This window comes from Lates calcarifer, linkage group LG6 (genome assembly GCF_001640805.2).
Source record: "Lates calcarifer isolate ASB-BC8 linkage group LG6, TLL_Latcal_v3, whole genome shotgun sequence".
Taxonomy (NCBI): Eukaryota; Metazoa; Chordata; class Actinopteri; family Centropomidae; genus Lates; species Lates calcarifer.
Genome location: NC_066838.1, coordinates 8278691 through 8303313, shown reverse-complemented (window position 1 = coordinate 8303313; position 24623 = coordinate 8278691). Strand labels below are relative to the sequence as shown.

Below are 24623 nucleotides of genomic sequence, written 5' to 3'. Positions count from 1 at the left end.
GCTCAAATATTAAAATATTCATGGCTACCTGCAGTCGGCCCCTTCGTGGGCTCTGACCCCCACCTAGACCTCCACACATGCCCACACAAATATTGATAACAGCATGTGCAGGCAGACACACACACATCTCATTTAGCTGCCTTCTTTGGTAACATCAGCATTTCAGACCTGTACACACACACACCCCTAGGGATACAAGTGCACACCTCATCTGACAGCTACATTTAAATTCCAGCCAGGTGACCATGAATCATCACATGCTCATGAACACACACAGTCACTCTAATCTACAGTGTATGACATTTAATGTGGCACAGGTGAACATGCTGCCAGCAGTCTCACACTTCATCTGACACAGCTGCATTTGCATACCAGGCAGACACGCACACCAAATATGCAAAATTTGTGCAGACAGTCCCATATCAACCTGCCACTTAAGCAGTATTAGCATTTCATATCACAACACATTCTGGTTCTACATGGCTAAATTAGCATTTCAGAACACTTGCACACAATATAATCATGGTATGAGTGGGCACGGTTGTTCAAACCCTAACCTTCAAACAATCACACGCCCCATGTTCACACTTAATAGTAATACAACCCTGGGGCTTCATGCTGTTGTGTGACTTGTGAAGCAAATACTTTCTGCGATAAAAATACACACACTTTGGTATTTCTATAACCTCACTGATGCATTTCCTTGCTACTAATGTGAACTTAGCCTAACTTTAATCTAGACCTAATTATAACCCTAAGCCTAAAACCAAGTGGAAACCCTCAGACAGTCTTTGAAAAAGTGAGGACAAGGAGAACATTTAAAATTGGTCATCATAAAAGAACATGTGATTACATCAGTTCTCTTTTTTGGCTTATTACTCCTTTGGAAAATGTTCACAGGATCATTAGCTAAGCCCATTGTTTTATTTGAAAGAATTCTGCAGTATGAAGAGAAAAAACTGTCCAGCATCTGTAAGAATTTTTTTATATATAATTTTGTGTGGCAGAACAGATTTCTGTCTCCCAGGTTGGGAGCCACCGCTCTTCAGGACCAGTCGGGCCTAACTCAGGGATCACGTGTTACGATTTTCTTCGCTGAAAGTGCCTTGCTCAAGGGCAAATCAGGAATAGGTGTTAGTAAGGGGTGTTGTTTTAAACAAAAAACTAGGTTTAAACTACAAATCTCCAAACTTCTTCGAGGTTTTTGGTGCATGGAGACATCTGGTAAAAGCAGTCTCTGGTTTGGCCTTGTTCTCACTGAGAATAAAGTCCCAGGGCTCTCTTCAAGTAAGAGGGCTTTATTTCCTGGCTAGCTGAGAAGCAGCATAATGTTTATTAAAAATAACTCCAGTCATTTCATCCATCTTTGTGCAGTGTGGTGCTATTCCCTGAAGGAGGCCACAGATGGCCCAAACACATCAGAGATGGTTTTAACGTTCTCTTGAAATAGCCATGAAGTTTTATTTTTCCCTGATAAGAACCAAATACTTTGTGTATGTTGTTAGCAGCAGAGATGTAGCCTGATCACAGACAGAACTGCTGCCCACATCTTTTTTGTTTGTTTGTTTGGGTTTTCAGGCTGGCAGAAATTAATGACAGGCATACATTTCAGAGAGGTAAAGACAAACTAGTCTAAAACTTAAGGATTGAAACTAATACAGGTCTGATAATGTTCCTGCCTATAACTGTTTCTCTGTGCCTCCTTTGGAATGTAGAATTAACACTTTTTTTAACAAAAAAACCTATAAATAATAAAAATCCTTTAATAAAAATGTACTTTAAAAGTAAAATTAATTTAATATCACTTCATACTGATCATTCATGCAGCTGGAATTTTGTCATTTTACATATAATAACATAAATAATGTCAAAAAATTGTTCATTAAGAAAGTGATTGGTTGGGCCTGACTCCACTTATGTCAACTTCTCTTGTAAAATCACCTTAACTCTGTGATTCACCTCTCCCTTCTCTCTTTCTATCCTTTCCTCTGTCCACATCTCTGCATCGATCTCTGTATTTCTGACTCGGAGCAGCTGGAGGCCCTGACCACAGACCAGCACCCATCCTGTCTTCTCTCTCTTTTTCCTGCTCTCACAACAATCTTTCAAACCTGCCTCAGTGCTCACCTCACTCTCCGTCTTACCCACGCTGTCAGTCTCTCTGTCAGCTTGAGCTCTCGCCTCACCTCCTTTCTCATCGCTGGTTTTACAAACTGGGTCACCTGTCTCGCTCACTGCTCCAACAGGCTCTCCACCCTCGGCCTCATCATCTGGTTCCTTATAGAGCCTCCCACCTGCCTCACCCTCTGCGGTCTTGTCCTCTGTCTCTAATCCTGTCTGAGTCCCTTTTCCTCTCCAAATTGCAATCTCCTGCTCAGACTTAAATCTTGTGTTCCCCTTTTCATCCCCCTCCTCCCACACTGAGAGTCCTGCAGTATCTGCAACGTGGGAGCACAGCGTCCTTCTGTGGCTGATATCGGTACTGCGGACCGTCCAGAGGCAAACCCTCTGATCTGAAGAGGTGGAGACCATGAGGCCTGGGGTCAGGAGCTTCAGGGCAGTCAGAGGGGCAGCATGGGCCAGTGGGATGTGGGAGTGTGCATGGAGTTGGAGCTGAAGCTGGTTTGGGGCTTGTGAAGAAATCAGTGGCTCAGAAATCTGAGAAAACCCTCTGCTGCCCCCAGTCTTCCCGTCTTCCGGGTACTGCACCCTAATTGTGGACACTGTCAGCTGCCCATCATCCCCTCCGCTAGCAACAGTTACCAGGCAACCGCCCTCTCGTTGTTCCAGTTTCTCTGCCCAAACAGCCAATGAGTTGATGCCGCTCTGGTGGGCGGGGATGTTGAGGCAGGGGATTGGTGCAGTGGAGGTATCGGTTGAAGACGCCGCCTCTGTCAAATCCCACACTGCAATTTTCCCATCTGTTGCAGCACTGAACAGCAGCTTATACCTGAGAGAGAAGCAGAGAGCAACTCATATGAACATTACTCTACATAAAAGAATGTAAATATACTGCACTTTTAACACTGTATTTCTATATTCAATCTGCCAGTCACTACTCTTTTCTAAAAAAGTGTGCTTAAAATAATTAAAAAATATACTGAAAATCAATCAGTGGTTTAGTTCAGATATGTTTTTCATGACAAGACTATCAACAAGTTGTAAGGGCTGAACGAACATAGGATCACCTGTTGCCTTTTCCATCCTCCAAGGTGCAGGTGGCGACACTCAGCACACAGCGCTGATGGTAAAACGTCTCCGACAGCAAATCAATCTGACGTTTAACTTCACTGACCGAGAACAATCTGGAAAAAACAGTGATGGAGTTCAGGAGACACAGAAAAGAAGAGAAGGGACAGCATGCCACCAAGTAGGATTACGTAAAATAACAACAGCATTCAAAAGTCATGAAACAGCTTCTCAAGGGAGAGACGTCACAACTCATTATACTTATTTGCATGAAATGCACGTTTTAGGTTTTGTACCATTTACACGAACTTACTCAGGCTGACAGATCTGACACATAGCGTATCCTCGAAAGTAATAAACACATTTCAGCTTTGTCTGTCTCTTAGTTACAATCATCAATGCTGCAGATTTCTTTTCTCCTGCTGTTGGCAACATGTGGCAGATGTGTGGAAAACCTTTCATTTTGCTGTGATGGACACCAACCTGACAGCTCCATCACTGCAGGCCACAGCCAGAAGAACAGAGTCTATCCTTTCATCCACCACCACTATGGACATGTACCTGAAAAAGCACAGACATGACTGATAAGACAGAGGTAGATACAGGAAAAGGATAGGGGATAAATTCTTCAACTGTAAAAAACCTCTGAAGTTCAGACATTTTTGAGAATGTTTATTTTATCTAATGAGGATGTGTACTAGAGTGAAGGGAGGAAGGGAATAAAGACAAAAGAAGGAAAAGGCACTTTAACATAGCCAAAGGTCAGGTGATCATGAAGTTAGTTTCTTTATGGATGTAATTCTCTTTACATATGTGCAAAAAATAAACAGCTGATGGGTGATGAGACATCAGTGTCTGCCTATGCCTTTGACACTACAACCATTAACTTGCCTTGTTTCAGGGTCCATTTTCACCGTCTTGTGTCGGTTTCGCTTCCTCTCCCACTGTTCGTCCAATCGGTGACTGGCCACCTGGATCACCTGGCAGGAGGGAACCAGTCTCTCCCTGTCCCAGCCGATCATCAGCCGGTAACACTGCATTTGAGCCCGGCCGCCAGCTGAGATGAGCAGGGAGGAGAGAGACTGTGCTTGGTTACCGGTCTCTCCCTCTGGATGCGTTACCGCTGTCACCGTCCGTACGCTTGAGATGTGGTCAGTAATGACTGAGAGGACTTTGATGTTGCCTGAGCTGGGATGTACAGCCAGGATGGTTAAGCTGGTGTCCTCTCCTCCCGTCGCCACCACTTCCCAGTTGCATTCCTCTGTTTTCACTTCCCCTCTCTCAGTTTCAGTCATATTTCCAGTTGTTTGAATGTCATTCCTAAATCCCTCGATCCTCCCCAGCCTGCATACACAACCAATCCCCCTCCCGTGGACGCCCTCTCTCAGGCCCCATCCTCCCATCCCTCCTGACCTCCCAGCCCAGCCTGGTTCCTCTCCAGGAGGTTGCGAAGCCAGGACGGCCCCTTGCTTGATGAAGACCAGAGCTCCGTATCCAGGCCAAACCCCTTTGTGGGATGGCCAGAGGAACCAAGAGCGATGCCCCCCACCACAAGGCACCGCTAACAGCCTCTCCTGCCTCACCGGATCCCATACCACAAAGTGGGCGGCGTGGAAGCCAGCGATGACGAACCTGACTTCTCTTGCTTTGTTTTCAGTCTTTACTTCTTCTCCTCTAAAGCTCTGCTCTGTCTTACAGTGGTTCTGACATTCCTCTCTGACCTCCTCTTCCTCTGGGATTTCAGGTTCAAGAATCAACACTCTCTCCAGCCACTCCATACCCTTACAGGCACGCTGAACTCGCAGAACCTCCAGCTGAAGCTTTTCCTTGTTCTCTACAATCTTTCCAGTACAGTGTTTTCTGTTTTCTTCTAGTTTTTCTGGTGGAGTTGGCTTCACTCTAAAAACTCTCACACAGCCATCCCTGCCAGTGCTGTAGAGGAGTCCCTGATATTCATACACTGAAGTTACACCTTGTTTTCCATGCACGCCGAACAGGCAGCTCAGCGGCTGCAGCTTCAGGTCCTGCACTTCTTTATTCTCTCTCTGCTCCATTAAACCGCTTTTTCCATCTCCTTCACTTCCATTTACCTCATCTTCACTTTGTTTCGTGCCTGTCATCAAATCTTGAAGCTCTCCTCCTTCTTGAAACAAAAGCAGGGAGCCTCTCCTGTCCCCGCAAACCCAGAGCGCCTCCTGTGACCTGGAGTGGAGGTACACTGTAGCCGTCAGCCAGCGTTTGGCGCAGGGGGGAAGGAGGAAAGGAGGAAGAGGATTTACACTGAGAGCTAAGGAACAGTTTTCATTTAATTTTACCTCTATACACCAGCGATAGACGAGTCCTTCAGCACCTGATGCTAGCAAACACATGCCCCCTGCCCCCTCTTGCCAGATAAGACTATGGATCTTTCCTGATCCACCTGTGAGAAGAATCCCAGATTGAGGATGAGAAATAGGGAAGACCTGAATGGACCCGCTGAGGTTTCCCACAGCACACAAATGAACTTTGCCTGTTGAGTCTTTCACACGGATGGATACTGTTTCCATCACACAGTAGGACTGAAAATCAGGAGTCCCTTCCCAAACAATCTCCCACTGTCCATTGCTGTATTGATACACTATTCCTTGGTCAGTGCAAACCACAAACTTACTCTGTCCCCAAGTTGCATTTTCATCCTCTTCTCCTGCTATACAAACCACTTTCGGCATGCTGTGACCAGGGAATTTCAGATTGGTTAGCTTCTCTGTCACTGTTTCCTCCATATTCTCCTTCCTTTCTTCACTCTTCTTCAACCTCCACAACCTCACCCCTCCATCTGCCCCCCCGGTAGCCACCCATCTCTCCTCATCTCCTGTTCCCTCACTGACTGCCAGCGCACGTACCCCTCCGGCTCGGTGTCCCTTCAATGTCCGAACCACTGTCCCTCCTCCAACCCAGTCCCAGACTAAACAGGCCCCGTCCTCCCCTGCACTGAACACCTTCCTGGGGGAGAGACACACTGAGAACACCCTAGCCTGGTGTCCATATAGGACCCTTAAACAAGGCGGGTTCAAGTCCCCACATTTCCCTCCAGGGCCCCCTAAAACACCAACACCCCACACCCTTACACTGCGGTCATCGGAGGCTGAAGCCAGCCATCCTTTCTCCTGGAGGTATGAGATGCTGAAGATGACCCCACTGTGACCCAGCAGACGTCTCTCAACTGGAGCTTTACATCCAGAGTCACTCCCTCCTCCTTCCTCTCCTCCTCCAGGCCTCCAGAGAACCAGCTGGTTGAAAACAGTCCCTCCTACTAAGACAGCATCTGCCCAAGATTCATGTACTAGGAGGAGGGCAGAGTACAGTAGACACCCCTCCAGACAGGAGCGCTGAACCAGGGCAGTTCCTGTACTGACATCTAGGAGAAGAGCAGTATTGTGGGCTACAGCCACACAGAGGAGTGAGTGTTTGTCTCCAGAAAGCCAGCGGACATCCAGGGCCCAATCCTGTAACTCCATTAGGGGGCCCAAGATCTCCAACTGCAGATGGTCCCCATCCTGGAAATCCACATGGAGCCTCACCAGCCTCACAGCCTTGCCTCCAAACACTGCAAGGTCATAGAAGTTGTGCTCTGTGGCTGAGCTCAGTCCTGGTGATTGACAGACAAGAAGGGATTTTGATGAAGATATGAGAGTGAATAAATGACATCTGAAAAATATTATGGATAATAAAGAATAAACAACTTCACTCAACACAACAGAAAAGATTAAACTGTAAACAACATCTGCTCGTGCTTACCATGCTCCTTCTTCCCGTAGGCTCCTGTGACAGAAATCTGTGCTGGGACGGCAGCCCAATTTCTGGGTCTTATCCCATGGATCCTGAAGTGTTGAAGCACACTCAGTGAAGCACAGGCTTTAGGGCGAGGCTGGAGACTGTAGACTGACAAGACTGGTCCCTCACCTGGGTAACAAAAGGATAACAGTAAAAGTGTGTTGTGCAGTCCTTTAGAAAGCCTTTGAGCTTATATTCAAATGAACAAATGCGGTAGCAGCAGAACAGGAGTGACAATGTATGTGTTGTATGCACTGCTGCTTACCTGTCAGGAGAAATGCATCCTGAAGGAACTCCAAAGCTGTGGCTGGAGCCACCAGCGCTGCTGTCTCCATCTCTTGCAGGTTAATAACTTTCATTGAAGACACAGTGTAAACGGTGATTTACTCCACACACTGTTGAGTATAGCCACTTTTAGCCTTTCAGTTAGCAAAACAAGCGAACAGCAAGAAAACTTCGAGTTATTTAACGACTACAAATAAATAAAAGTATTTTTTCCAGGTCGATATTAATGCCACTGCATGCCTTACTTACTAAACACCTCAAACACTACGAAAACGTGTTTCAAATCTACAAAAAACATCTTTATTTCAGGTCCACGACCAGCAACCTGGTACCCATGTGTATTCTCTAGCTTCCTGCCTCGGTTTAACCAATCAGGTTACACTGCTGGCTTTCTCCCCACTGATTGGTTGAAAAAAAGTTAGTCGTGTTTGTATTGGAGGAAGTGACACTTGTGACCGAATTGTGCTGCGTTCATGTGTTTTCTGGAAATAAAAGCATGAAAAGCTTCAGTCATACGCACTGGTTTTAACGATTTGGAGGCTAGTTACTTTACGTTTATTGCTTCCTTCTTTCTTTAGGTTTCGTTGACACTTACTAAGACAAACATACTATAGATAATTAGCTTTCTTTGCTGCAATAGCAGACGTAGACGTTTTTTCAACACTTTGCTTTTATTATATTTTAGAGTATTTTTACAAATATTATAGACGTCAAATAAAGTAGCTCTAGTAGATGTAATATTGTTGCTTTATTGATATTTCACGAATTTATGTCAAAATACAGAGAGTAATTTCCATCAAAATGCCTCGTAACATAAAGTCTGTTGAACTTCCGAGTGTACATGAACGCATCAGGAGGCAGGAGAAGGTAAGAGGTTGGCCGTTAGGTAGCGGACCAGCTAACTTCACCGCTAACTATGCCTGGAAAATGTAAATTCCAAGACTCCTGGCTTTCTAAGGAAATTTACAAGGACTGGCTGGTTAAGGATGTCCAGGACATTCACTTCGCCCGTTGTAGGGCCTGTTGTAAATCAATCAAACTCCAGACCATGGGCGAGGCTGCTCTCACCAGCCACGCAGGGGGAGCTGGCCACAAAGCAGCGGTCCGCAAGCTCGTGGAAGGTAGCTTAGCTTTAATTTGAGAACTGCATAAGTTTAAAAGGCATGCCCAGAGACGCGTTTAACAGAATTTATGAGTGCATGTGATACTAACCAATAGATCATCGTTGTTTGCTCAGCTGGTATATTTGTGGGTTGTGGTGTTGCAGTTTTGATGGAGGTGGTGGGCGTGTGTGTATTTGGCTCCAACAGCTTCTCGTTGTCAGGCCCTGTATGTTTTTTATGTGCATATATCAGATTTCTGCATGACAACAATAAATACACCTTGTTGTGTTGTATTTTTAATATACAGTTTCTGGAGTTGTGAATCATTTGTAATCTTGTATGGTTTTCATAAAGTTCCTCTCAGGTGTATGTGCTGTGCTGTTAGACCTTTAAAACCTGCATGTACCAAAAACCCTGTAATATATTACAGTAACATGTTAATCCATTATAATAAATCAATAATAGCCATAAGATTTAGGGCAAACAGAAAAACCAGGATAAGTTATAAAACTGCATCACTAGAGTTTTTAGGGATTCATAGTATTCTGTTCAGTGCACTTCAGCAAGGTACATGTTTGCTGCTAGTACAACCAAAGACTGCCTTCTCACTTTTTCTTTTTGTTGCACCAAAGCATGTTTCATTTTACCAAACAGTCCAACTTGTAAGGAAGCCAGCCTGGAAACTGGTTAAATAATTGCTAAATTTAACATCAGAGTTTTAAAGTGTAGGATCTCCAAGAACTTTCAACTGTAATTACAAAGCCCAACCTGAAACAGCTTTACTGACAGTAAATTTGAAGCTGACATTTTGGACTTTATTATTGTTTAAGTCTGGAAATATGTGTGCATGTGAGTGCCTCACATGCACACATATCCAATTTAAATTCATGCATCATTACCAAGCTTGAACAGTTTTTTTTTTTTTTTTTTTTTTTTGCTGTTCAGTTGGTTGCAAATGCAGAAACACCGGTTTTCATTTGGTGTTATCTCCACATACATGCACAACAGTGTGCTGCCATGATGCTGTAATGCACTTTGCAGTCATGTGTGTTTGTTTCTGAACTGTTTATATGGGAAGGTAATGTTGTTTCTAGATCCACCAGACGGAGGTGCTCTGTGCTCATTTTCCTGAAATACATTTACCTGCAGTCCCTCCCTGTCTGTCTCCCCTGTGCTTTTTTTTGCGTATTAGCAGGCAATGTGATGATGATAAATGCTGCTGGACAGACGAACGGCAGTGTCAATCGGGTAAACATTTAAAAGTGATTGTTTTGGTTTTACATTTATTTTCAGCACATTGGCAGAATTTAAACCAAATGACAGCATAAAGATAAACCTGGACAACTAAAATTCATAACATAACATTAATGATAGAAATGACAAATGCTCTGCCAGCATGAAATGATCATGGAAACAACTTTGTTTCCTTCTTCTCAGAGTGAGGACACCAAGGAGCAAATGGCCATCTGCCTCCAGCGTGATGCCTTGGACAGAATAACAGGCAGTGACTGGTCAGATCTGCAACACAGTCCTACTACAAACTCCACCTCCCACAATGCAGAGCTACAGGATGTGACATTTCCTTCTGCTTTCTTCACAGCACCAGGTACCCACAGATAAAGCTCTGCCAGCTGCTCCAGTATTTGTTGCCTAGAAACACTTGCACAGTGAACTTTATGTTGGCAAATATTGATGTCAGTCCACACCTATGCAAGAAAATGTTTACATGAGCTGTGATATTAACCTGATCAAGATAATACCTTTAATTAAGAAGCTGTCTTACAAACAGCACCAGTTACCTTTAGCTGAATAAGATCATTGTTTAGGTAACTGTTACTGAGGATGAGGATGAGGATGAGGGAGTGTAATTATACACACATCCTAAGAGTAACACCTGCACTCTAACTCCTACCAGAGATTAATATTTAAATGGACGATGTCTTGGTCCACATCAGGCCTGTCAAAGATCTGATTGGATTTTAAAAAAACGTGTTAAAAGTAGATTAATTTGATCTATTTAATAAAATTTGTGGATGGAGTCAGTGTGCAGACTCTCCAACTGAGATCAGTAAGAGTTACCATTACAGAAATCACATGTGGGATATTCCAGTGTTGATGATATTATTCCAAAGTATGTTTAACATGTTTAAAGGTGCTATACGTAAGTTTTTGCTATCGCTACATAGCCAACATTAGCATTAACACCTGTTTACTTACCAGTCTAGGAGAAACGTTGTGAATTCAGCATCAAACTTCATTCCTTTACTTGCCTAGAGCTGTCTTGAGCAGTGGAAAACAACAGCAATGTAATCTCATTTCGTTTCTTTTTCTATGTCTTCTTTTCTTCTACTGAAGTTAGCATGCTAACCAGCTAGCCCCATCCCGTCCCGTCTTCTAATACCAGCTTGTGATAATGAGTTACTGAGTTAGTGTCCAGTCTGCCCTCAGTCCAACATGCGAGGATGAGGACGTAGCGCTGCCTAAAGGGTGTATTCTAACCTCTTCGCTTGTAAAAGCAACAGTGAAGTAAACAGCTGGTAATGCTAACGTTATGCTATGTAGTGACAGCAAAAACCTACATATAGCAACTTTAACATCACTGGAGGACAATAAGTTTGTTGTAAAAGTACAGTTCTAAGGTGTAAAAGGAATGTCTCAAAGTAGTGTTTGAAGATCTATGAAAATGAAGCAAAAACTGACAGATGATGGATTAAACAGTATGTTATAATATTAAGATACTAATGACATCCACTGCTTTCTACTTTGCATCTGAAGCTGTACACTACTATTAGTTGTTAGAGGTTCTTGTTTGGCCAGTCAGTGATGCTCAGCTCTGCAGTCTCCACCACTGTTGGAAATATTACTTACAGAGTAGGGAGTTTTTTCCTACCTCAATCTATTGTGCCGGAACTAAATTTAGTTTAGAATTGACCATTCACTGACCTTTTCGAACACTGACCTCACAGGCACCTCCAGGCTCATCAGCCAGCGCCTCCACCCATCAGGCAGCGACACAGAGGACGCAGGCCGCCGCTCGGTTCAGCACGACTCCATAGACCTGTCGAGACTGGAGCACCAGCAGAGAACAGAGGCTCTGGAGCAGCAGCAGCAGATGAAGATCCTGGAGTGGGAGAACAGGATGAAGGTGCTGGCGTGGGAGCAGGAGCTGGTGAGAGAGAAGAGAAGAGCAGTCCGACAGAAGGAGAAGGCCTTCAGGATGAAGAAGGCGTACTACAAAGCCAAGTTAAAGAGGATGGGTGAGGACGTGCCACCGTCTTCCTCCAGCAGCAGCGATGACGAGGAGAAAACAGCTGATCGGACAGGATGAACTGATCTCATGGATTTGTTTTATTAGTGCTTATTTCACTTGTGTATTTTTTGTCTATATGTCATGGACCTATTGCTATTTTTATACATTGTTTTTGTACTTCAATGCAAAATGAGTAAGACTGAATGAGGCATTTGACACTACTCAAGCATACGTACTGTCACTTTAAAGCAGAAGATTACCTGGGTTCCACACTACTCAAAGGTGCAAAAGTAGCTTTTTCAAAACTACAGTACATGACAGGTACTTTATTTCATATGGTCACAACAACTACAAACCAATCTCTCTCCAGTGTGATGCTCTTGGATGGCCTTAAGAGAGAATACTTTCAATTAACACATTGAAAATAACAGAGAAGTGGTAGGAATTTTAGAAAAGACGTGGAATGTCATGGAATGCTAGGAATCCCATTTACTTGTAATCATTTACCTTGCACATCTTTTTAGTTGTGCTAAAGGGTTGAGATCAAAATCACTATGTCTTATCTGTCATTTATTACAACGTGGCCTCATTGTTCAAAATCACACAATGTTCACTGATGTTTAAGGTGATAGTTTCTGTGAAGGTCAAAATGTTGAAAAACATTTTTAAAATGTGCTGAGATTAAATCTAATCACTACAGGTGTAGAAATGAAGTGACATTTCTAAATGGACAATCTTTTAACACATTACTGGCAAAGCTTCTTTTGTGGTGCATGTTAACATGAATATGTATGCTCAAGCTGTTTGTAAATAAATTAGCATTTGGTACAAAGTTTGAGATGATTACAGACAAATCAAAGAAAACACCTGAATAAATGAGTGAGGAAACATACATACATGTGGACAAGAACAGTACAGTCAAATGTAGTTGGTGAATATTTCATTCCTAAACCATGGTCATTAATTTGCTCTTCTGGTAAGGCTTTGGAACCTGGCTGCAGACAGGTGCTATTATTCAGTCACAACTGCATTAGTGAGTTTGGCCCCTGATACTGGGCATAGTAAAGTAAGGGCTCTGTGCAGACTGGCAAGTTGTTTTATACCAAATTCATAAAACCATTAGCAGAGCCCTTCTCCAGTCTCCACAAAGTTGGACAGACACTATCGTCTAAAATACAGTTATATGCTGTAGAATTAAGTTTTGGTTCACAGAGACTAAGACCAAACCAGGAAGAATGTACAAAAACAAGAAGCTTCCACATGCAGTAGTTCTGGCTTACAGTAAAACAAACACATCTTTCCATACAAAGTGTACAGGGACAGTAAAAGGTATGATGCATATGAAAATAATCATGCTACGACTTTCACTGTCATCTGATCTCAAGCATAGACTGGGCTTTCCACCGCCTTTACGATATCTGTTGAAAGAATGTGCCAGAGACTCTGTGTCAGCTGTGGAGCTGTTACACAGGCTATGAAGGCCAACACCTCACAAGACACTCTCTTCTATAAATGAATAGATTTTCAAGAAAAATGTTTCTTTGCTCTCTTGCTGAGACTTTGGTGAGAAGATCAGGACCACTGACTTGTGTGTTAAGTAAGTGGTTAGCCTAGTTCATCATAAAGACAAGAAGCATTAGCAGCTAGCCTAGTTCTCCACAAAGCTGAAAATTACACCTAGTTACTGTACAACCACAATTTGTGATTTTAGAGTGAATCAGGGGCTGTTGCTGTCTGAGCTTTAGATGTGCTTGTGATATTTATGAACTTTGGACAGAGTCAGGCTAATACTTCACACATAGTACTGGGAATGGTATTAATGCTCTCATCTAACATTTGACAGGAAAGTCCCCAGCATATTTCTAATAAACTTGCTGCCTTGTCATTTGTGACCTATCTGTATGTTTTAAATCAAACATTTATTTTTAATTTTACCAATTTTAAAACTTCTCGGGGCTATGACCAGTTTTTGTTTTAGCCTATGCAGCTTAAATGTTCAGGTTTATTCAAAGACTGATGATTTTCTGTCTCAGCTGGGTGCTTCTGTCTCAAGCTGACTGTTGTTGCTGGGAATCAAGGTGGCAGCTGAACATCTCTGTACACCTCTGAATGTGACAGAATACTCTGAGAGTCAAAACAAGTCAGAGAGAAAGCCTCCCAGAAAAAACATGTCTCTCTGTCAGGATGTTTCCTCTGCTCAGGTTTTTGCACCTGAAAATGTGTGTGCTCATGAATATGAAACAGCAAACACACACACACACACACACACACACACACACACACACACACAGAGAGAATAAATATAAACACACAGTCTTGTAGGAATAAGTCATTATTTTAATGTCCAACATTTCTCTTGTTTCCGCGGTAACAGGGGAACAGCTGTTTCCATGCCGCCGTCCCCTTGCCGACGGCGGGATAGAAGGCATCCCATAATGAACACACAAGCTAACAAAGACAATCTCCCATCCCTCCTCCTCCTCCTCCTCCTCTACCCATCTCGCTCTCTCACTCTGTTTCTGTCCTTCTGTCACTTCCCCCATTTCTTTTTTTTTTCAGAGCATATCACAACGTTTTAGTCTCAACCCAGTCTTTTTGTCTCCCCTCACTTGTGTGGCTCCTATTGGTCCAAACCAGATTAACCTGAAGCTGGAGTGTTCTGTTCTTTCACTGGTTCTGACAGCTGTCTGTCATGTGTAAAAGCAGTTAAATTCCTGGTTAACAATCTGATCTTGTGCTTGTGAAGCTTCAGTTGATCTATAAAAGTGGACAGGGAGGAAAAAAGTTTGATTTGGGATATAACTGGACTATTTACACCCAGTATTCAACTTTTAGTATAGATACGTTTACATATGTTGACATTCTGTCTGGACAGGATCAATGCACCAAATGAAGATTACTCCAGACTTATGGTTGGATTAAGACAACTAATATAACAACGTTTTATTTTGCCATGTTAAAACCAGCGTTCAAATGTTTAAAAGCTCTTTGTCCTTAATCTGCATCATATTGTAATTCTAGGTGTAAATAGACAATTTTATCTTCACATTCCCCTCTTTTCTTGTCCTCCATCTATGACTTTGTTGCAGTGAGAGACTCAAGATCTTAAGAAACATTACATGTAAACAAAAGAAACATCTGAACAAAAAAATAAAAATCACAAATACATCTTTAACAGCAGCCTCTCATACAAAATGGCAAAATAAATAAATACAATGTCAATAAATTATCAATAGATAAAATAAATCTCATGTCTGTACAAGTTAAAGGTGTTGTCAGTTGAAGAAAAATGGATCTGTGAAAAAACTAAATGGAAAAAGTAAGAGGGAATCAGTGTTGGATTTTTTTTAGGAGTAGTATTCCTTTAAAAGACTAGTGTTCCCCTGCAGGTGCACTTTTTGGCAATAATACTGTCACAAAATGAGTTTGTTTGTCACATCCCAGGGACATGGGAATGACAGAACAGCAGTCATAGTGGGGAGATGTGCACTGGCGAGGTGTGTGCAACGTGTGTGTTTATTTCCACTCTCTGCATTTTCATCCGTTTCTCTGTGTTTTTTTTTTCTCTCGGTGATGAGTAATGTCCACGCGTTCCTGCCTGCGGTTACATTTTGCACACAGTCATGGCTTCTGACCTGATTCGTTCTCCTTCCAAACTTGTCTGGTTTTGTACCGAATGATTTATTTTTGTGCCCACTGTGCTCTGCTTTATCCCATTGTTTTATATTCACGGCTGTTCTGGTGTTATTACAAGTATTTTCTGACTGTAACAATGCCCTCTGCTCGAGGACACGCAGACAACACATTTTGACAGAGCTGAAACCTCATTTTACCTTCACTTTTTATAACCCACTGCATTTTTTTCATTACAAAAAACATTTATGTTATTCACAATCCCTTAATCCCTCTCAAGGCTGCTGAAGACTGCTTGCCTGTCTCCTTCGCTTACAAATACTTGTGTGTTGTTACCTTAAGGCCTGAACTCAGTGCTTGCTCCAGCAGCTGTGAGAGAGGAGCAGCTGCTGATGGAAAGACCTGCATCTCAAAACCACTTACAGGCTTTTAGCGCTGACACAACTGACATCTCCTCTCCTCTGCACAACTGCTGCTGTGCTGCAGAAGCTAAGCCAGATCTTGAGACCCTTTCCACAGCAGTCTAAACAACATGAGCAAATCTGTATTAATGTGCTCTGGTGTGGACCTCTTCAGTGATGGACGACTAATGTTGGACGTAAGTACGCAAAGTCAGGACTCTACAGATTTAAAACTAGTGTCTCTCCTCTGTGTAATTTCTCATATATAAACTGTGTTCAGCCAAGTAAAAAATTCTGGGATTCATGTGCTACAGACATGAGCGAATATATTTGGGTAGATACCGTGTTGGATATGTACTGCAGGTCTGCTTTCAGATCTCCAAACAAACATCTGAGCACGCTGACATGTGACTCATAATGTCTTCCCTCTTCATCTGTTCTCCACTTTCTCTTGACATGTTTCCATGACAAAAACAAAATCCTGATTAAAACAAAACTGTGAATTACATCTATAGCTTTCACACCCTGCACAAGTCAATTTCAGCACAGAAAACTGGAGAACATCAATGTTTTGTACCGATTTTAAGCAGCTGTCCCTTTGGCTTGGATTTGCACAGAAGTTCTGTGTGAGAAGCTTCTATAAACGAGTCTCCTGGATGCTGCCGGAGAGATTCGGCGGCTCCTGTGGCGTCTCTTGAGGCAGGTTGAGTCATGATGCATCAAAGTGCAAAATACCTTGAGGGGCTTTAAATGGTTGTTACAGCCTCGTACAGAGAGGCAGACAGATGTCTACCTTCACCCGCCAGGGCCCCAGAACACCATAGATACGGTCCTGTAATATCAAGTGGGCTGATATGTTCTGGTTCAGACAGCACCAGGCACAAAGATACACAGACAGATGACAAGGTCACATTCATATACAGTGGATCACAAAACAGCACAATCTCCTGAAAGAGCTGATACTTTGACACTTGTGACTGATCTTTAATAGTTGAACCACCAACTCTGAAACCTTCACGTGGTGTTTTAGCTTAACGTTGGCTGTCCTTTTCTGAACAATCATCTCCATCAAATTCCATCAAATCTCTCCTCTTATTATAATCCCTTCCTCTATTTACAATCACTTCTCACTACTTTGATATTTTCCCTTCAACCACATCTAGCGGTTTCGATAATCTCATCAGATACTATTGCCGGGCCCCTGATGCTATACACAAAGTTGATGGGTTTTGAGGAAAAATTTCTGAGGAAAAACTGTTTTCGGGGAGAAATTTGGGGATTTACTGTTTTTTTGTTGTTTTTTTTTTTTCTTCGTAGGGGAAATCTCTCCCTCAGCAACAAACAAGACTGCACTCGTACCAACCTCACTCACAACCTCACATGGACACAATCATTAAAAAAAAAAAAAGAAAACATCACAAGATTTCTTCTTCATCTCAAATGAAAAAGATACAAAATGTATAAAAAATGTTATTTACAATCTTTTCTCTTTTTTTTCTTTTAGACGGATCTTGTCTGGATTAGGCTGACATTTGTATTGGAAAACTGAGGAGTTTGTGTTTGTCTATAACAGTTTTTAGGTAGTAGAGGAGGTTGACTCAACGTCCAAAGAAACATCAGATTATTGTAGGCAGCGGGACTTGAAAAACTTAATTTAAACAGTACAACCTGCCTACAAACATCATCTTTTATCCTCAGCAGATGCTCTTTCTGCCTTTCTTTCTATCTCTGTGTCTCCTCTGTCCTAAGTTTGTTTCCAGTCCTCCAATGACTCAGTGTACCCCAGTAGTTCAGGACCATCCATGACCTTTGAACATGTCCCTGGTGCGCCAAGCACTGTCACAATGCATAAAGGGATATGGAGGCTGTCATCAAGACTGTCCCTCACTTCTGTTGGCTCTGAGGTGAAGGAAAGGAAAGTAAGTCATCAATAGAGTCATACGGTAACTCAATTCCACATAATGATGAAAATATCAGAGCAAAATGGAAATGAGCTGTTAGTGGCACAAAGACAAAGAGAGAGGAGGAAGATAGAGCTAGAAAACTGAAGAGACCGAGACACAAGGGACAGAAAAATAAAGAAGCTGGAAAGCAGGAAGTGGAACTGAGGGAGTTGAGGGAAGTTGAGATAAAAAGAGGGTAGAAGAAGAATAATAAGAGAGAAGAGGGAAAGAGTTGAACAGCGGACATGATGCTGAGGAACAGGGAGTCAGTCAAAGGAAGGTAGCAAACAAAGAGGGAGACGAAGACGAAGGAAAGTAAAATGTGTGTTTACACAGGATCAAAGTTGAAGATGATGAAGAGCTAAAGACAGTAAAACAGAAAGAGAGAGGAGGAGGGAAAGTCGACGCAGAAAGACTTACTCAGAGTCGGGGGAGACTTCAGATATGCTGTGGGAGGTGGCAGACTGGGGCGGGGAGGGAGAGGGTCCGTGTGCGGAGCCATTAGGCCCAGGGTTAGAGGCAGCAGGGGGAGGAGTGAGGACGGAGGAACTGAAGGACGCCAGGATGGAGGACAGAATATCCAGGTGTTCACTGGATGGCTGTCGACCCAGAGGGTTTACATTTGAACCTGCAACCTGGGGGACTGTCTGACCTGGGTACCTACATGGAGGGGCGGAGTCCAGTCGTCCTCTGGCGTGAGCCGAAGGAGGGAGCTGCTCTTGCTGGGGCTCCTCGGAAATTGGGGGAGGGGGAGAGGAGGAGGAGGGCTGGTCGGGGTGTGAGGGCTGACGGGGAGGCAGAGTGCGGAGCCACTCTCGACACGGCTGAGCCTGGGCTCCCACTCCGTTGGTGTCCAGCTGTTCCCGCGACCTGCTGCTCATCACCGCCCCCGCCAGGTGCTCCCGGGACGAAGCCTGCCGCCGAGTTAGCGTGTTCAGCTGCGACCTTGATCCGCTGAGGTATCCCTCCATTCCCGCTCCAACAGCTCCCCCGTTCCCACTCAAGTCCTCCCTTGAGGCGTGGACGCTGCCCGTGTGGTGGTTGTCCAGTCTGTCCCTGGATCCTGACAAGTTCTCCCTTGATGATGAGACTCGCTGGTGATCAAGCCCCAGGCCCCCCAGCCCTGCTCCGTGCCCCAGTCCCAGCTCTCTCCTCCTGGGTAAGAGATCCAGGTTGTCCCTGGAACCCCGTGAGTCCAGCCGATCCCTCGATCCCCCAACTGTCTGCCTGCCCAGTGGATCCCTGGACAGCTGCCTTCGGGCAAGGGAGTCCAGGTGCTCCCTGGAAGAGTAGCGAGAGGCTGGCTGGGAGAGAGAGCCGGTTCCTCCACCGGCACTAGCCGTGGCGGAGTACATGCGACCGTATGAGGCAGCAGGGACTCCTCGGTGGCCCAGAGTAGAGGTTCTGTACCAGTTGAGCTCACTGGGGACTCGGCCCATGGTGGAGAGACCCTGGAGTGCTGGAGGACAGCCAAGGCGATTCTTCAGGATACCTGGAAGAGGAGAATATGTACATGAGAAGGAGAGAGAGAGAGGACGGCTTAAGTGGCAGAAAAGGAGAAAGAGGAGGTATTATATTATATTATATTAGAGAGAAGGGAAGTCACAGGATGAAGAGAGAGAAGAATTTTATTTCATTAATGACATTTTTAGGTCTTTCTACATTCACTGTTATAACATTATGCATCAAACTACCATCTGAGTAATCTGGACATCCTGAGGGAGACTTGAAAATGTTGTACAGCTAAAGTACAGACAGTACCAGAAGTGTGGATTCTTGCTTTCAGCCTTGTTTTCTGTGTGTGTGTGTGTGTGTGTGTGTGTGTATCTATGCATGTACACGTGTTTTGTGTATTTTTGTGTATTATTATGTTCTCTAAAATGTTACCCAGGCTTTCAGGCTACATGAGTGATCTCAATCTTTGCCTGCCTTCCTTACTCACTCACTCTCAGTGTGTCCTTGCATGTGTGGTGCACCTTTGTGTGTATCTGTGCACATGCCAATTTTATATGGATGTATTCTGAGTATACATACTGTACTGTACATGCACAAGTGTGACACATGCTTTTAGGGCCAGATTTAGAAACTTCACTGAAGCACCACACTGTGTTGTTTAAGTTATGTTTTATGCACACAGGCCACTCTGCTGATTCCAACATTGAAGTGCTGAGTGGTAAAACACAGACTCCTGCATGTTATGCATATGTAGGGATCAAAGTGTAATTCATGGTGTTTGTCTGAATGACTTCAGACAAACATGCTCTGTTTTAAACACTGCAGGAACACTAAATGTGTGGTTATTAATTAGAACCAACCAGCACACAAGTTACTGAAGTAAAACAAAAAGAAATGAATGCAATGATATCTGCAGACTCCTCAAAAGTATAAGGTCTTAGTTACTGAGCTGTGTTTTAAATGATGTGTTGCTGATTCAGCTCACACAGCTGACATCATCCTCCATCTTCCTCTTAGTAAAATGTCCCAGTTCATCCTGATCAGTCAGAAATTATGTTCATTATGAGACTTTTGTTATCCAGTAGATGAAGAGAGGACATTTACAGGCCAGATGCTGAAATCCAAACACGCACAAACCAAAAATAGATTACACTTGATCATGGTCCTCAAAGCAAGCAAAAATGCAATTCCTTACTGGTCAGTTAATTATTGTGAACTGCTTTTATCTAATTTTCTTAAAGGTATGTTTCATATTAAGTATCCATGTGACATCGTGAGCAACGCCTTGGAAAATTTAGGCTTGAAAAAGAAAATCTGTTCCCTCTGACCGACGTGCAATTATACATATTAGAGGAACAGACGACAGATTAGAATAACATTAAAAGCAAAATGTCAGTGTACTCTTATATTGTGTGTACTTTTTTTTTTTTTAACATATTTTGTGTTTCTCTCACCCTTGCGGTGCCTGTGTGGCTGAGTGAGGCCGTTCTCATCCCCACTGGTCAGCGCTGCATCAGGCTGGTTGTTGTTAGCAGCGTCCTTGCTGTAATCTGCCCCCAGGGGGCGCTCTGAGCCCCACTTTTGTAGAGTGTGTGTGTCACACTCCTCCAAAGCTGGCCAGTAGGACAAAAGGTCATTGCCGTCCAGATCTGTCACACACACACAAAACACACAAACACTTTCTGGTTACTGGAATTTGAGTTTCAGGGACAATGCATGAGATTAAATGTCTTGTTGCAAAAACTGACAACTTTCCTAACATACATCATGTCACGTCAACCAATGACTTATGATGAAGCAAAAAACCTTACTGGGTAGTTGGTAAGAAATTTAAAAAGAGACATCGCAGCAACTAATGACTGATTAAAGCCAGTGAACTCTGGTTATGAAAAGCTGACAATATGTTATTATGCCTCATATTCATCTTAATTTGACATCATGTATTGTGCAACATTTCGTTGCCGCACGTGCATCCTAATTAACACAAAACAGATGTTTGTATCAAATAGCAGGTGTCAGCAGGCAAATAGCATATGTTCATTAAGAAATAACAGCCAGGGAAATTTTAAAGTGTTATACTGTGTCAGACTAGTACAAATGACGTATGAACAGGCCAAATTCATGGTTTTAACATGTACAACACACAGTGATTCCTGAAAAAGTACACATGTACCCACATAAACGGTGGAGTTTTGTGTCAGTTCCACTCTAAGACAGTCATTTCACAATGTGAATCTTCAAACTGGAGAAGGTGGAACCAGCGAGCATTTGGGATTTTCACTTGATAAATGACTTGAAGATTAATCCATTATCAAAATTATTGCAAATTAATTTCTGTCAATCAAGAAATTAAATAATCATTATTTCAATTCAATTCAAGGTACTTTATTTTTCCCTCAAGGGACAATTTAAGTCTACAAGCAATGTACATGTACACAACTCACTTTGTAAAATACACAAGGATCTATAACAATGGACAGTCCATAACCTGCCGGTCCAACACCACAAATACACATATTATGATTTTTAGTACAGAGTACAAAGTACAGAGGTCAAAATTACAAGTAAGATAAACTGACCATTTCTTGTACTATGACAAATCTAATGGCTTCTGGAATAAAACCAAACATCCTTCTATTTGTTTTTCATGCAGACAGTGCAGACATGATTGTTTTTGTTCTGTCTGAATCAGTTGTCCACTTAACATTTGCTAAATTATGTACATTCCCAGCACAGTTCCCTTACACTGTCCACTCAACACCTCTACTGAATCAATGAGGGGTTTTAATGTTTCATCACTACAAACAGGACATCATATTCAAACTGTGACCTTTTAGTAAAGAGCCCACTCTGCTCTAGTCCTTCAGTTTGAATCCACTGATGAATTGATTGTACTGTACTGGCCATCTGGATCCTGTCCTCCTCTGTTCCACTGACAACTTTAGTCCAGGTTTCACTCTGAATAGAGTTCATATGATTCAGATGGCTTATTGGCTTATTATGATAAGAATTGATTACTTAGATGGATTTATAGATTTGCACATGTCTGGCATTTTCTCATGGTGAAACCTTTCACAGAACACTTATACATGCATGACATTTATAACACACACCTTGAGGTGCATAAGCTGATATATTATGCATGATATCTTTTGTGTATCAGAACAAAAAAAAAGATATTGATTGACATTTCCTCTTGTTGTATGTGTGCATTACTGCGCCTACACAACTTATGTTTCTAGACATCTAAGATATTTTCTATAGCAGGAGCTACTGCTGGCTAGCAGGGACCTTTCTACGTGGACAATCCATATTCCCCTCATAGTTGTATGGGTTTCCTGCCACTTGACCAAAGACATGCGGGTCAGGTGATGGGCAGATGATGGATGGATGGAGGCCTGTCCCCTATCAAACATTTTGATGGGACCATTTTGTAACTCAGAGGTTGCAGGTTTGATCATTAGCCAGTGTGCTCTCGTTGACTGTTCAAGTGTCCTTGAACAAGACACCTAACTGTTACTGTGAGAAGAAATGTCTTCAATCATCCGAAAACCTGTAAAAGTGCTCGTCTACCTTTGGTGCCGTTGTGGGTGGGCTCGGTGAGCAGACGCTCACTGTGATTGGAACGCTTGAATCGCCGCTGGATGCGTCCACGAAGGCGGACGTTGTCCTCGCTCTCAGAGGACGGGATAGAGAGACTGCGCTCCTCCTCCATGGAAAGGTCTGAGTCCGAGTCCGAGTCCTCACCTGGGAGGAGAGAGGGAGAGGACGGAGAGAGAGGAAACGAGTGAGAGGAAGGACGCAAAAATAAAGACGAGGGAAGGATAGGGTTGACACATTATTATTATTCGTTGTGGGGATGTGAGTTTAATCTTTAATGACAAATGGCGAAAGCTACAGAGTAATAGGTGAAGAAATGAGAATGTGTTACTGCTGCTTGTAATCGGTGTGTGTTTATCCGTATCCATGACTATTTATTGTAGGGTATACTGTATATCTGTGTGTGTGTGTGTGTGTGCGCGCGCGCGTATGTGTTCACCTCCGTCTCTGTGAAACATGGCTACGTCCAGGTCTGTCGCTCCAGTGTGTGTGATGTTTTGTTCTAGAGTCTGACGAGCCAAAAGATTTTCTCTAACAGGGAGAGAGGAGAGTGGTGAGTGCACACACGTTCATGTACAAGGACACATATACATTATATTGTACAGTATATGCACTCAGGCAGACTGATGCTGAATAAAAATAGGGAGCATCCACACACACATACAGTATGTACAGCACATACACACACACCCACATACACAGACATTAAGACAGACAATCACTGAGCCATAAAGACACCAACAGCCTCTCTTAGAGTATATTAGTGTTGCTCCACATACAGTATAGTACATTGTTCCATCCAATCTTCTTCATCTTTACCCCACTGACCCACAAAATACACGACATGGTTTTTATTTGCAAGGGAATTTCCTCCCTGGAGCAACTTCATCTCAAATCAGAGAACCACAGAGAATCAATGAAACCTGACAGATTTCTATTTGAATGATGAGCTATCATTTGTCTTTTTATTACTCAGTCAATATTAATTTATCATTGTTATACTGTTGGTAGTAAACCATTTGCTCTTAAACTACCAGTAGAAACTAATGTATTCTTAATCTACTCTACCAGCCATAATGTGGGGGTTTTCCATCCCAGTTCATTTCTAGTTAGCTGGTAAAAGTTGTGATGTGTGTGTGCATTGTGTGTGTGTATGTGTCTGTGTTTGTGTGTGTGTTTACGTACCTGGCGGAGCTGACAGAGGAGATAGTGGAGGTTCCCAGGGTGATGCGGTGAAGCCCACTCTGCTCCAACAGGGATGCATTGTGATATGGGTTCTGAGCCTCAACACACACAAACTTTGATAATTGATATTTTAAAGACACAAGAACATCTTAAGATTTCAAAATAATCCATGTCTTAGAGGTTAAGACCACAAACTTGCACAGTATCAAGAGTTAAAATCCTGCCCTAATAATGGACTTGTGTTCCATAATAAATTTTTTCATAGAGGACTTACTGGGGTTTTCTATGCATGTGCTCAGATAATGAGTATTTAGTACTATAATTATAATTACTGGGTAAAATGTGTGAATGCTGTCACTTAGACACAGCAATCGTTTTGTACAAACACTACCCATTATAAATTACTGCAGTTTCCAGAGACTCATGAGGCTATTATACAAAAGCTGCTGAATGCAGAAAAAATCAGAAGGAGGCTAAGTTAGTGGAGCATAAACTAACCTGGAAATGGGGCATGACTTCAGCTTTCTATACTGTCAAAGGACACTGTAGTCATAAATAACTAATCATACAGTACGAGTCAGATAGGCAAAATGATGCTAATAGGTAGTCATTTCTACATACAGTCCATCAGAGGTAAAAACAGCATTGTGTGCGTGTCTAATAATAGGTTTGCTATAGTACAGTCATTTTGCCCCAGTTGACTCAGTGATGGATAGGAAGAACTCTGGAGGAAATGGGGATTAAAAGCGTGGAAAGAACTATATAT

At 42.9% G+C, this 24623-nt stretch overlaps 3 protein-coding genes across 6 annotated transcripts in view; 1 reads left to right on the top strand and 2 right to left on the bottom strand.

The window, feature by feature from the left end:
• Window positions 1–288: 288 nt before the first annotated feature.
• On the bottom strand, window positions 289–7638 carry wdr6 (WD repeat domain 6). 2 transcript variants are annotated; one of them, XM_018675092.2, is made up of 7 exons: window positions 7537–7638; window positions 7268–7397; window positions 6967–7131; window positions 4081–6817; window positions 3673–3750; window positions 3189–3305; window positions 289–2950 (listed from the first exon to the last, which is right to left on the bottom strand). In XM_018675092.2, exons 2-7 carry the CDS (start codon window positions 7359–7361, stop codon window positions 1915–1917), a joined length of 4227 nt encoding a protein of 1408 aa, XP_018530608.1. In that variant the 5' UTR covers window positions 7362–7397; window positions 7537–7638; the 3' UTR covers window positions 289–1914. The 2 variants fall into 2 exon arrangements, with proteins under 2 accessions (XP_018530608.1, XP_018530607.1); XM_018675091.2 differs by having other exon boundaries at window positions 7268–7638.
• A 470-nt stretch (window positions 7639–8108) lies between these two features.
• Window positions 8109–12532, top strand: LOC108882553 (uncharacterized). Of its 3 annotated transcripts, none has more exons than XM_018675101.2 (4): window positions 8110–8408; window positions 9586–9638; window positions 9828–9996; window positions 11357–12532. In XM_018675101.2, the coding sequence occupies exons 1-4, from the start codon at window positions 8204–8206 to the stop codon at window positions 11716–11718; spliced, it is 789 nt and encodes a 262-aa protein (XP_018530617.1). In that variant the 5' UTR covers window positions 8110–8203; the 3' UTR covers window positions 11719–12532. The 3 variants fall into 3 exon arrangements, with proteins under 3 accessions (XP_050927043.1, XP_018530617.1, XP_018530616.2); XM_018675100.2 differs by having other exon boundaries at window positions 8272–8408; window positions 9583–9638; XM_051071086.1 differs by lacking the exon at window positions 9586–9638 and having other exon boundaries at window positions 8109–8408.
• Window positions 12533–13956: 1424 nt separating this feature from the next.
• Window positions 13957–24623, bottom strand: part of celsr3 (cadherin, EGF LAG seven-pass G-type receptor 3) — a 104612-nt gene continuing 93945 nt past the window's right edge. Inside the window, 6 exon segments of the mRNA XM_051070982.1 lie at window positions 13957–17573; window positions 18038–19109; window positions 20527–20721; window positions 22646–22819; window positions 23112–23203; window positions 23858–23955. Coding sequence (XP_050926939.1) covers window positions 17546–17573; window positions 18038–19109; window positions 20527–20721; window positions 22646–22819; window positions 23112–23203; window positions 23858–23955 — 1659 coding nt within the window. The 3' untranslated portion in view covers window positions 13957–17545.